We start from the raw sequence: 13,914 nt of genomic DNA, 5'->3' as shown, positions 1-13,914 counted from the left end.
CAAAAGGAAGGAAGCAACACACACACACACACACACACACACACACACACACACACACACACACACTGTGTCCATTATGTTGCTAAGAGTATTTTTTAAATTTCTTTTTCCTCCTGTGGCAGCCTCCTTACTTCTTCCACTGAACTAGGCTTATGGATCTTTCAAAATCTTCTCCCCAAAGGAGTGAGGTGTAGGCACTAGTTTCCGTTTTTGTAGAGTTCTTTCAGTGACTGGATTGTAAGAAGCTGGCTTCCTGCAGACCACAGAGAGTGCCATGATTGTGTGAGGTGGTCACGGTAACTATAGTTACCTGGAGCATACTGTGCGCCCTGTGCTGACTGATTGTCTTGTAGATTTTGGGAGGGAGCAGGAGCAAGGCCAGGTGCTGTTGTTGAAGATGAAGCCTGGTGTCCTGGGCCCCTGGTGTCCTGGGCCCCTGGTGTCCTGGGCCTCAGTGTTTAAGGGATGGATCTGGAGACAGGATTGAGTCAGTAAACCTAGGTTGCTTTTAAGAGATTTATCTGTGAGAGAAAGGGCCTTGGGGGGAGGGGTGGATTTTAACTCCTGTGTTTACTTCTTCTTTGTGGTATTGATGATGGAAGCCAGAGCTTCACATTGCTAAGCAACCAGTCTATCACCAAGCTATAAACCCAGCCCCTGACTCTTGTTTTTTGAAGGTTTATTTTACTTACTGTAGATTTTCGATTATAAAAGCTGTTTGCTCTTCTTGAAAACTTCAGAGTCTAAGAGTACCGATCTCTGTCCCATCCACCTCTTGCTAAATCCCAGAAAGCATCACCCTTATCAGTTACTGCTTGCTTCTAGTAGATGCCTTCTCTGAACATCAAATTGCATAATCTGCCTCTTCCTTCTGTGACCTATCTACATATTTAGTTTTTTACCATGGGCTCTTGTTGAAAGAGTTTTGCTGCAAAAGGGTATCTTGGAGATTGGGGCCAAGGAATGCCACAAAAATCACACCATGCAATGGACCTCCTGCAAGAGATTTATTAGGGGGTGGGGGACCAAAATGGCTGCCTCTGAGCAGGGATGGAAAACAGACCGCAGCAAACCAGACTATGATGCTGGGTTTTATTGGGGTGGGGGGGTGGAGTATGGAGCATGCGCATAGGGAAAATACAAAGATGGAGGCTAGTGGTCGGCCATTAGTGATGACTATTGGAAGTTGAAGCTGGTTGAAGGTGAGGAGGAACCTGGAATGTGGGCAGTTATTAGTTGACTAACACTTGTCCCACAGGATTGCTTTTGCTCATTTCACCTGCTTGCATATTGATCTCAACTAGGTGGGCATCTCTTACTCTAAGGCAGGAGGATGGTGAATTTGAAGCTAGACTGCATAGTGGGACCCTGACCCTACCCCCAACATCACCAACTATGTTCTTGAATGAAGTCTTTTATCCCTTCATCTTCTCTCGTTTCTGCTTTTGTGTATCTGTAAGAACCAACCCTGGCACTCCGGAATGAAAAGTTATGGATACATTGTTTCTGACGGAATGAAAAGTTATGGATACATTGTTTCTGATACGTGTTGCTGTTACTGCATGCGTGACTGGGCAAGGCAGGGCAGCGGCTTCTCCATCTCCTGTTCTTCTTGCTGAGGCCATTTTAGGTTTATCAGTTCTTAAATCTCACCAAAAATGTGTGAGGATTTGTTTACCTATGACTGAATAACAGTTTTGTCTTTATTTCAATCTACCCCCTGCCCTGAGAGGGCAAAAGAGCAGATGGAGTCCTGATACCTGGGGGCTTCCGGGCCCTGCTCCAAGGAGCAGTGTCTCCAAGGAGCAGTGTCTCCCGGCTTGCACAGGAGGAAAGGGGAAGGGCTGGCGTCCTGAGCACAGCAGGCTTGCCTGTTGGAAGCTGACAGGGTAACTTCTTTGACTTCGGTATTGAACAATTGTCAAAGAAATGGAGATAACTGTGGGGGGTGGCAAGGCGGAAGAGATTAGCATGAATAATAATGAGAAAGGAAGCTAGTGGAGACAGCCCAGCATTCCTTCATAGTTGATTTCTTTAACAGTCTTACTATGCAGAATCCAGCCTCACAAACCCTCCTGCCTCAGGTTCCTGAGTGCTGGGATTACCACCAGGTGGTTGATTCTGGTGACTCCATTCTTCTTCCTCCAGGTTATTAAATCCCTCAGATTAGCTCACGGAAACCATTGCTCCTGCAGGAAATGAAGGCTTAGGTTCCTACGAGCCTCTGGTCACAATGCTTTGGTCAGCACACATAATTGCTTTTGTTTGATGACTCCTTATTAATTATATTGTTGTTGTGTTAAAACTGAATTCTCATTCATCAACAAGCGCAGATCAGTGCACACGTGAATAAAGCTCCTATAACACACACATTTCCTCTGTTAGGTACATCATAGCATTCTGGGCACTTAGAGGTTAATGAGTGAAACGACCAAGAGAAAGGCTGAAGATGTGGAAAACACGGTATTAAACAGAGAGTCTCTAGGGTACTTGTTCATAGGAGGACAGTCCCAACAAGAAGACCCGGCCAGTCCCTGCTAGGAACCTGGATCTTGGGTGACTCACATATTGTTGTCATTCTGTATTCACATCTCTACCAGCACCAAGCATATTATTTTGGGTTAGAAATGAATTTTAACAAGCGAGTGAATTCATAGGTACAGAACATATGAATAATGAAAAGTGATTTATTTTTTCCTTCCCAGAAGTACTCACTAGGCTAGGTATGGGTACACTCTTGGAATCTTGGGAAGAAGTGGGCCAGAAATTGGAAATACGGAGGCTTTCTTCCGAGTGTTAGACCTTTAACGTAGGAGTTGAAAGGCTTGATAGTTCCTGGTGGAAACCAGTTCCATAGGAGTGTATGTCTGACACAGGAAAGAAAGCTATGTAAGTCTTCAGAATGGAGAGGAGGTCTCAGCTGGGACTCAGGGACTTAATGAGAGGGGACATGCTAACTCTAGAAGTATAGGACTGAGGATGATCAGGGTGAAGGACAGTGTAACCCTGTGGCCCAGGCCTTGGAGGAAGAGGTTACAGGAGTCAACTGTGGAGAATGGAAAGCCTCAAGGCAAGGCAGTCTCTAGGCAGGGAGGCTGAAGATATAGGAGGTTGTTTACCAAAGCACAGAATTGCAGAGGACAGGAGAGTTGAGAAGGACAAGCTCGGAGGACTGTGACCACAGGGGTTATAAATGACTAACTACCTAATGGCGTCACTTGTAGGAGGGGAGCAGAGACAGCTGTCTGCAAGACAGGGTAGACCAGAGGCCCCTGAGCTCCCTCTGGGCTTGAGACAGTGGGGGTGGGAGTATCCCTCAGCCTTCCTGAGAAATTGCATTCCCCGGGGACCTCAGTGTCGCCTAGGACTCTAAATCCTGGGAGGAGTAGGCTTAATTGTGAATTTGTGTATGCTATATATGTGTGCATTTTTTTCTATGGGAATATTTTTTCTTTTTAATTAAGAAATGTTTTATTCATTTTACATATCAATCACAAATTCCCCTCTCTTCCCTCCTCCCACCCACCCCCAGACTTTGCCCCCCAACCCACCCCCCCTCCAGTCCCTCCTCTGAAAAGGTAAGGTCTTCTGTGGGGAGACCAAGCCCATCCCTCTGCATCAAGGCTGTGCAAGGTGTTCCCCCCATAGGTAATGGGCCCCAAAAAGCCAATTTATGCACCAGGGACGGATCCTGATCCCACTGCTGGGCTATAACATGTAAAACATAAACAGGACATTATTCCTTTTCTTTGCTCTTTCCCTTTAAGAGGAGCGGATTGTTGTTGTTTTGTTTTTTGAGACAAATTTTTTCTGTGTAGCCCTGGCTGTCATGGAACTCTTTGTAGACCAGGCTGGCCTCGAACTCACAGAGATCTGCCTGCTTGAGTGCCGGGATTAAAGGTGTGTACCACCACACCTGGCTCCTTCCTTTTTGATTTTTCACTTCCCAGAAGTAATAATTGTCAGTATTTTGTCATGTTCTTCAAGACTTTATGAATTTATATATATATATATATATATATATATATATATATATATATATATATATATATATATATGTAATTATGTGTATAAATGACCGTACAGTTTTAGAAGGAGATGTACAACATATATGTAAGTGCACACATGGTTTTCTCACAGACTGACTCACCTTGTATAATTTTCTCTGCCACTTGAATTTTAGCAGACTGTTTTAGAGGCCTTTCCATGGCAGTAACTACAGTTTCTGCACTTTTGCGGGGGTCATAGTGCTAGCTCTGCACTCAGCCTCCAGCTTTTTGTGGGGTCCTCACATTTGTGTGGCAATCACCTTCCTGACAATGCCATCTCCTTAACCTCACTAAGGATATGTCATACCTGATACCTAAGTTAATTATTATTATTTTATTATCATTATTATTATTATTATTATTATTATTATTATGTGTGTATATGTATGTGTATTTTAACTTACTGAACCTGCTTACCTATTTCAGGTTTGTGGATATCGGATAAAGCTTCACTTTGATGGATATTCTGATTGCTATGACTTCTGGGTAAATGCAGATGCTCTGGACATCCACCCGGTGGGGTGGTGTGAGAAAACTAGCCATAAGCTCCAGCCTCCAAAAGGTACTGCTACTTTTTGTTTCGTGCTTCGAATTCAGTAAAATCTGACTTTCTTAGATGCTAACTTGGAATTTTTAGAAGTTATTTTTTTATGAAAATTATGTCAAGTTTATTGCTCATAATGTAAAACATGTTTATTAAAGCCAAAGAAATCTAATTTAAGAGAATTACTTCCATATACATATTTTCATATAGATTAAAACCTGAATAATAATAATCTTTGACTATAAACAACTTTTACATACAGTTCTGTTTTATCTGTATATATGTGTAACTACATACACGTATATACACATAGCATTGAATAAAATTATTTGAGACATTAGTTTTACTGCTATTTCATTATATGAAAAAGTCTTGAGAAGCCAGATATGATGGCACACACCTGTAATCCTAGTACTAGGGAGGCTGTGGTAGGAAATCATGGGTTAGAGGCCAGTTTGGGCTTTAAAGTGAGTTCAAGGTCAGGACCTGAGAGAGAGAGAGAGAGAGAGAGAATGAATATGAGTATCTTAAGAAATTATACGTTTTGATATTTTAGAGACTGCAGAAGAAAATATAGTACTGAAAGCTACCATGCATAGATATATAGTTGGGCTAATAATAATTACTTTTCAGTGCTAGGGATCAAGCTTAGGATTTCATTCATGTTAAGCAAGTGCTTTACACTGATTTATGCCCCTAGCTAAAATGGAGTGCTTTGCTTTTTACTTTTTTTTTTTTTGAGACACGAAGCCTTGTCTCAAAATGAACTCTTCACCGCTTTCCTGTCTCCTGAGTGTTGAGATAGGCACACACAAACATACCCAGTAGAACCCTTTATATTACAGTCTGCCAGGGTTTGTTTGTTTTTTTTTTTAAACCTGTTTTATAATTGTAAAAAACACCCCCCAGAAAAAAACAAATATTATCACTTTCAGCTCATCCCCTATGTATTTAATAATATTTCCTTCTTTTTAACTTTTTTGGGAGGTCAAAAATTCAAGCTATCAGTTGGATACTTTTGTCCACTCTCGCTGCAATGTTGGGCATGGAGCTCAGGACCCCTGCACATGCTGGGCAAGAGCTTGACCACTGAACTATGCTCCAGCCCTGAAGAGGTTATTGTATAGTAGGCTAGCATCCCTGCATTCTAACTAAAAGTTGAAGACAGTATGGCATTTGAGATGCATAAAAGTCCATCTAGGAATTCCCTTCTCATAAGGAGATGCTGACTGATGAATTGGCAATGTTAGACAAGGACTTTTCTCCTACTGTCATTTATCAAAACCCTTGATGAACCTGGGATTATCCGCACACACACCCCCCCCCCATTTTTTCTTTTGAAGAACTAAATTTTTTTTTCCCAACTTCCTATTTGTTCATATTAGTCTCTCAAAGTAAACGAGGTGAGGGAAACTGAGGAATGAGGACTATGATAACTCCCATTCACTAGTCCTACTTCTGAGGAAGGTTCAAAATACATTTGCTTCCTTACTCCTCTTCTCTACGTCCATTACCATATCCGTTTAGAATTAAAAATAATAACAAAGTTTGTTGAAGGTAAACACAACCTGTATCTAAAAAATAGAGAGTTATCCATTGTGGATTAAATTGTATGTGTTGAAAAAAGGCATTTGGTTGCTTGATTTGAACATGTTCCAGCTACAGGCAGAGTAGGACTGGGAATTAGCTGATAATGCTTCGTGCATTTCCTAAGTCTGTCCGCATGTGCTTTCGCTCTAGGGTATAAAGAAGAAGAATTTAATTGGCAGTCCTACCTGAAGACGTGCAAAGCCCAGGCTGCTCCCAAGTCATTATTTGAAAATCAGAACATAGTAAGTGTCTCCAAAGTACTTTTCCTTTCAGGAGGAGTGATTCTTTTTTTCCGTGTCTCATAGGATAAATCACAAGTGATAACAAGGAACTATAATAAATTTTATTGCCTTGGTAAGTGGAATTCACGTGTCTTAATTAAACTTTGAAATGAGCTTAAATTCTTCATGAGGAAATATCTATTTTATAGCCATATTATGGTTGTCTTATTGGATGGTATGACAACATAATAGGAAATCCAGGTGCGACTTACAATTAAGATGCATAAAAATTGTATCGCCTGGAATATTGTACTGTTGCTGTCATCTCACTAGGAGCGCTGTTCCGATGGGAGTCTCACAGTGTGATGGATACAGCCCTGCTGGAGTTTGCAGGCAGGAGGTCGCCAGGGACTCCACCGTGCCTGTATTGCAGCTCATAGCGTTGTTGTTTGCTGGGGTGGCTGTAGCAAAAGCGAAGGCAGATGTGCAGGCATTGTCTGTTTCTTTGCTGTCCTTCTGCTTTTATTCGGGGTTCCTCCCATGGCATATCAGAGAGAGACTTATGCATTACGCTTTTCCTTCCCCAAGATGTGATCTAATTAGAGCAGGGGCAAACAAAATGTCATCCTTATAGCTGACAAGGACTAGACGGGTGGACATACACGACCTTTCACTGCAGACAAATGAGTCTCTTGATTCTGAGCCCTGGAATGAAAGGTTTTCTTTTCTATCCCACCTTACCCCCGGCAACACCGGAGAGCCCTGGAGCCACAGCAGACAGAGTAGAACACATGCCCACAGTCTGGCTCTCTTAATAGTGCAGCATCCTCCTCTCCTAGGCTCATCCTTTAGGTAGCAGGGAGTAAGAGGTTAAGAGACAGCAGCATCACTATCAGGGTTCCCTCCAAATGGAGAAAGTATCTGCAATGGGGAGGGGGGGGGACTTTCCATCCAGACCGTGGTATCAGGGAGCTGGTTTGAGGATGCAAATCTAATGGAAGAAATGTTCTCTGATGAAAATGAACATAAACTAGGTTGAAATAAGAATGAAAGGAGAGAGAGAAAATACGGTCAGCCTATTTTATTATCTCTTAATTGGGCAGACAGCTTAATCACTGGAATGTAAATACTGCCTTGTCAGTGTATATTCTCTGACAAGACATTTCCCTGGAGGAAGGTCAGTTGGTTGGAAACTCAGCAGCCTGCTGTCTCTGCCCCACGGCTGCTCCTCCGATGCTGACTTCCATCTCGGTGTGATGAGCTGCCTTGAACCATCACTACATTCTGGGCATGGTTAGCATTCAGCCTAATCTCAGGCTGTCTGCTGGTATTTGAGAGGTAATTAAGTTTTCTATTTCTAGATTCTCTGCATCAGAATGGTCAGATATTTATGGTCATAAATGATATATAATTTCAGGGTTCAAATAGATGGTAAGTTTTCTATAGGTTATTTGCACTCTTTCACTCACTCAGGCCTTGCAACATTTTCAGATATACTTGTTTACATTTTTTGCAACCGTAGCCATATAATTTTACTTTCACTTTAATCTTCTACTGTAAAATGAAAGGTAGCGGGCTTGCTTAAAGCATTAGAATAGTGCCTGTATGCTTCAGTTTGAAATGAAGGGGTTTTATTGGAGGGTGGAAATGACTTACATTGTTTCGTAGTTAACATAATGAATATTCAAGTGTCTTATTCTGAGATTAGAATGTTTTTCCACAGAAGATTGTAAGGGTTGTTTACACATGACTGTCACTCAGGCACTTGCTTAGTGAACTTCTAATGTTTTCATTGTAGATCCCAGATGTCTGGTAATCTGTGCATTGCCTTAAAATACGTAATAGTCCTAATGACCCCGTGTATTAACAGCCAGCTCCTGTGCTGCTGCTGCTGCTGCTGTGAATAAAAACTGTAGTAGTAAGCCACAGTTGTAATAGCTTGAAGCTTTTCGTATATGATGGTGACCTACTTTCTGTACAGTACTGGAGAGATCTTCTCAGAGGTGGAAGCGAGTTTGTACTGACTTTGCATTTTTTTTACCCAATTAAGTGTACCTTTTGTGTGAAATAATTTTTATTGTCCAATCTATAATCGAGGAAAAGAAGGCTAGACAATCAGGCCATGTGGTGAATAAAACTTGCCTGCCTAGTATAACTAAGGTATTAAAACACACACTGAAAGTAATTATTTTAAACTCTGCCAGGTTGCCGCTGTTACAGTTCTGAGGCCCAGATAGTTAATTGAATGTAACTGTAGAGCTTCGTTTTTATTGTTGCCGGTGCACAGCAACCCCACTGTGAGGCTGGCGTAGCATTTTATATTAGGTGACTACAGCAATGGATGCCTGTCCTTGGAGCTGGGGTACAGAGTCTGTAGATCGCACTGTTGTGAAGTGTGCTTATCTCTAATTAAATCTGCATGTTTCCATAGACAGCGATCCCATCAGGCTTTCGAGTGGGAATGAAGCTTGAGGCTGTAGACAAAAAGAACCCTTCCTTCATCTGTGTTGCCACGGTAACAGACATGGTGGACAATCGGTTCCTGGTCCATTTTGACAACTGGGATGAGAGCTATGACTATTGGTGAGACACTTTCCATTAATGTGTGCTTTTGAAAATGTAATGCTTATGTAGGGAAAGTGAGTACACAGTTCAAAATACGGAACACTCTTTCCGCCATCTTGGCGCCGGTGAAGGCCTGCTGGGAACAGGACTTCTAAAAGGCAAATATGTCTGGAAGGCTTTGGTGCAAAGCCATTTTTGCTGGCTATAAGCGAGGTCTCCGGAACCAGAGAGAGCACACAGCTCTTCTTAAAATTGAAGGTGTTTATGCTCGAGATGAAACTGAATTCTACTTGGGCAAGAGATGTGCTTATGTGTATAAAGCAAAAAACAACACAGTGACACCTGGAGGCAAACCAAACAAAACCAGAGTTATCTGGGGAAAAGTAACCCGGGCCCATGGAAACAGTGGCATGGTTCGTGCCAAATTCCGAAGCAACCTTCCTGCAAAGGCCATCGGACACAGAATCCGTGTGATGCTGTACCCTTCCCGGATTTAAACTAATGAAAGTAAATAAAAAAAAAAAAAAATACGGAACAATGTGAAGTTTATAGTAAGACAAAAAAGCTCTAACTATGTGTGGATGGCTGGCGTCATCCTGCTTTTGGGAGGTGAGGCAGGAGGATCAGAAATTCAGGGTCATCCTCTGCTACCTAGGGAGTTTTGAGACCAGCCAGGATTGTATGAGACCCTGTCTTGAAAGAATAAAAATGATGGCGCTAAAGAGATGGCTCAGTGGTTAAGAGCATAGGTTGCTCTTCCAAATGACCTGAGCTGATTTAACAGCACCCACATGACAGGTTATGACCTGCTTTAACTCCAGTTCTAATGCCCTCTTCTGGCATCTGTGAGCACTGCACTCATGGTACACGGACATACATGCAAAATATCTATACACAGAAAAAGAAAAAGCAAAAGCAAGATTAGATCAAAGTTCTGCTCCACTTTTTCCTATTTCAGATTTTTAAGCTTTTGCTTGTCCCATGTGTTGCTTCTAATTAACATCCTTTCAGACAACTCAGGATTTGTGTTTGACTTGACTTCATAACATAGAATTGAAATTTGTGTCCCTGTATTCCCAACATAGACCTACATGTGCATGCATTCACAGACTTACTTTCCTCTTGAGTGTCTTGTGTAAGTGTTTAGAAATTTATTTTGATCATCTTTCTATATTTTTATACTTAGCTAATTGAATCACTCAGGTAGCTGAATACAAATGATACCAATTAAAGAACATTATTTTTAGTTCTTACATTTTTAGATATACTGTATCCAATAGTAAAAACACCATACTATGAAATTATACTAAAATCATTATAACAGAGCATTTGAGTTTTATATTCATGGATGTGATGTCGGATCAAACCCAGGTTCTTGTGTATGCAAGGCAAGTCCTCTACCTCTGGACTATAGCCCCAGCCTAAACCTAAATCACTTGATTTCACAGCTGATTACTAGAATTAGTTTTCATAGTGAAGAACATCTCTGGAGTGTTTCTGTCTTAAGAACATGTGAAATAAAAATATTTTAGAGACATCTCAGATGCAATAGGACCGTTATGAAGTGAATATTAACTTGTGTAAATATTTCATAGTTTTTCTTTTTCAAAAATTTATTACATACGTTTATATTTACTAAGGGGAGTGCATATGGCAATCACAGGACAACATTTGGGAATTGGTTCTCTTTCCACCATGTGAGTTCCAGGGGTTGAGCTCAGGTTGTCAGGGTTAATGACAAGTGCCTTTACCCATTAGAGTTCACATTTTACTATGTATATTCAGTAGACCTATCAATAATCCTCATACTGAATTTTTAGATATCAGTTTCACTTGAATTATTTAAGAAGGGCAATCATTGAATTTACGTGTTTTCTTGTGTGGGTATGTGTGTGTGTGTTTGCATTTGGAGGCTAGAAGTTAAAGTCAGCGTCTTCCTGGGTTCCTTCATTTTGTTTTCCGAAGCAGAGTCTTCCACTGATCTTTAGAGTGATTCAGTAGTCTAACTAGCCATCTTGCCTGGGGGATTCCCTGTCTGTCTCCTGAGTGCTGGGATTACTGACTGGCTGGCTGCCACGCCCACCTGGCTTTATGTAGGTGCTGGGGTTCCAAACTCTGGTCTTCATGTGTGTGTAGCAAATGCTTTTTCCCCGGAGCCATCACCCTAGCCCCCCCCACAAAAAACTGCCTTACTTGCTCTTTTGTTCTCTGTAGACACAATGAATTAATGTTTATTTGTAGTTAATTAATGTTTATTTGACCACATAAGTGTCACCGTGATTTTGTTTTCTTCATCATTGTTTATTTATTTATTTTGTTTGTTTGTTTTTTGAGACAAGGTCACTTTGTGTATAGAGCCCTGGCTATCCTGAAACCTGCTCTGTAGCCCAGGTTATTCTCAAACTCACGGAAATCATCCTGCCTCTGCCTCCAAGTGCTGGAATTAAAGGCTTAGCCACCATGCCCAGCACATCATAGTGTTTTAAAGCCGTAATTACTTCTTTGCTATGACATTGCCTCTGTACATGGATTTCTGGAATGAAGTAATGACCATGGGAAGCTTTGGTACAGGCACTTTCTCTGATGTCAGGTACCTTGGTGAATAAACAAAAAGGACCCTGGTTCCTTCTGAGAAAGAGCAAAGTGAACATCTGATCTCTTATTACTGGTTTGGCACTTTTAAAAGCATAAACGAATGTCCTTAATTTTAGACTGGAATTGTCCTTTGAAGATGATTTATATCTCTATTAACATGAAATCATGTTAATTGTCAGAAAAAGAAAGTGTGCCCCCTTCCCTGGTGTGTAGCTAAGGTACATTAAAAATTGCTTAAGTCCTCTGGAATTTCTCCAGTTCTCTAGTCTTTGAATTTTTTTTTTATAAATGACTTTTGTGTGTAACTGAGGTTACAGATTTCCTTTCCTTTTTCAATTCAAAGTAGTTTTGAAATGAGAGTGTTTACCCTCCTTTGAATAGGATAGGGATACTCTATTCCATCTTACACAGAGCAAATGGAAAGCATGCATCTGTCTATCTTCATCGAGATACTACATGTTTAGTTGTAATAAAGTATTTCTTCCTTCTAAAGAGGAACATGATGAAAATTTATGCAGGACTACATAAAAGGAAAGGAAAATAGTATATGCTAGAAATAAACTAGCTTTACCTCTGGGTTTCTTAATGACTGTTAGACTTAGAAATAACCTTAAATATCACAGAATATTGAAACTAGAAACTATTTTAAAGATGCCAGAAGGAAAGTGAGGACTGTTACAGGGATCCCACCAGAGATAACCACTCAGATACATCTTGTGGCCAATTGAAAGTCTTTATTCCAGTCGGCTGGGAGTACACTCAGGGACCCAAGTGTAGCACCCAGTGTTTGGGGTAAGGGGTTTTTAAAGGCCAAAGCTCCTTTCTGGTATCTTGCTCCACAGCTGCAGGGGAGTTTTTGTACAAGCAAGCAGTTTAACAGAAGCTAAGACAAGTGGTTAGCTGGAGGAGGGGGCTTGCACAAGTAGGCAGTTTAACAAGCTAAGACAAGTTGGTTGGGGCATCTTGACTGAGGGCACATAGTATAAAGTTAGGTAATTTTTTATGGAAGTCTCCATCAAGGAGATCAAATTCTAGTTAAAACTGAAATGGCCTCTGCAAGAATACAGGATGGAAGAAACTCTGCATTGTCTTGCCCTGTGACAGTGACCTTGGGAGTCCTGTACCCTACCTACCGCCTGTTGTACGCACAGCCTCTTTCCCTCTTACCTTCCTGCTGTCTGATATTGGGCTTCAGGGACAGAACCTATAATGAGAATAGTCACCTCTTCTTTCCCCTTAGGTGCTGGGAAATATTCTTCCTTGTAAGAAATGGTATTTTCTGGCAACTTTGTCTTTGGGGATTCTGGACAGCATGACAGCAAGACTTAGCATGTTCAGCACAAAGCCCTGGGTGACTAGAACTGCGGCTTCAGCCACTTTGATTTCATTTTAGTGTGGCATCTCAGTGAGTAAGGGCAGAAGTCAGCAAGGAATAGATCTACGGAGAGGGAAGCATCAAATTAGTGATTTATAAGAAACCTCCCAGTCTTTTCCCAGTTGTTCCTACGTAAACTGCAAACTTTTTTTTTTAAAGGTAGATCTCTTTTATATTTATGAATTGAGAATAATAATGACTTTGTTTCTCCCTAATGGAATATTGATGTATCTGTAACCTCGGTCTTAGAGTGCTATCAAAGGTGATGGTCTTTTATTACTGAGTTTAGTTGGAGGTGCACTGGGTGTCGATGTTGACAGGAAGAGATGGAGTGAATGAGGCTCAGATGGTCTTGAGCTTCAGCCCCGAGGACAAGTGTTCTAGGGTAGGAGAGAAACACGCCCCCAGTCGTTGGTGGTTAGTGTTTAATTAGTAGAACCAGTTGCTGCTGTCTTCTGTGGCATGTGGAGTAAAGGATTGACTCAGCCTCACTGGAGGGGTCACAGGGAAAGACGTCTCAGAAGACATGAGGTTAGAGTTACACCATGCAATAAGGCCTGGGCACATGTAAGATGGAGAATCACTGACCAAGGAAAGAATGCCTGTGTTCGGCCCCGGGGGTAGGGTGTGTAGAAGTTGGCAACCTGCTTATTAAGTAGATTACTTACCTCAAGCCCGAGTTGCCCCTTGCAAAGAGGTCAGCAAATGCCTCCTCATCACATGCTGCAAGGATTCAAATAAGAGTTTGAGGGGCAGAAACCGGTTTGCAAATGGCTGTAAGGGACCTTCAGTAGAAAAACTGTGCCAAAGGGGAGTGGTGAGGTCATCTTCTGAGGTGAGGTCCCTGCACCTAGAGTGTCTGGAGTATGGTTTCTTGGCTGGAGGAAGGCTGAAACCACTCTGAAGGGGAAAGTGAAAGTATCTGAGACTAGATTATTGGTCACACTCATCGCTTCTTCTCTCTCAGCCCGGAAA

The 13,914-nt window shown here is 41.6% G+C and overlaps 2 protein-coding genes across 10 annotated transcripts in view; both read left to right on the top strand.

The window, feature by feature from the left end:
• L3mbtl3 (L3MBTL histone methyl-lysine binding protein 3) overlaps positions 1–13,914 on the top strand; it is a 114,778-nt gene that overhangs the window by 42,192 nt on the left and 58,672 nt on the right. For all 9 annotated transcript variants that reach the window (XM_052751238.1, XM_052751242.1, XM_052751236.1 and 6 more), the window contains 3 exons: positions 4,476–4,611; positions 6,334–6,425; positions 8,836–8,987. In XM_052751238.1, coding sequence (XP_052607198.1) covers positions 4,476–4,611; positions 6,334–6,425; positions 8,836–8,987 — 380 coding nt within the window. The remainder of the gene's footprint in view (positions 1–4,475; positions 4,612–6,333; positions 6,426–8,835; positions 8,988–13,914) is intronic.
• LOC128118521 (60S ribosomal protein L35a) lies at positions 9,078–9,497 on the top strand. The gene has a single exon (XM_052751243.1). It carries the CDS (start codon positions 9,134–9,136, stop codon positions 9,464–9,466), a length of 333 nt encoding a protein of 110 aa, XP_052607203.1. The 5' UTR covers positions 9,078–9,133; the 3' UTR covers positions 9,467–9,497.

The sequence above is a fragment of the Peromyscus californicus genome, unplaced genomic scaffold, assembly GCF_007827085.1.
Source record: "Peromyscus californicus insignis strain IS unplaced genomic scaffold, ASM782708v3 Scaffold_22__1_contigs__length_63687245, whole genome shotgun sequence".
Taxonomy (NCBI): Eukaryota; Metazoa; Chordata; class Mammalia; order Rodentia; family Cricetidae; genus Peromyscus; species Peromyscus californicus.
This window is presented reverse-complemented; position numbering and strand designations above follow the sequence as displayed.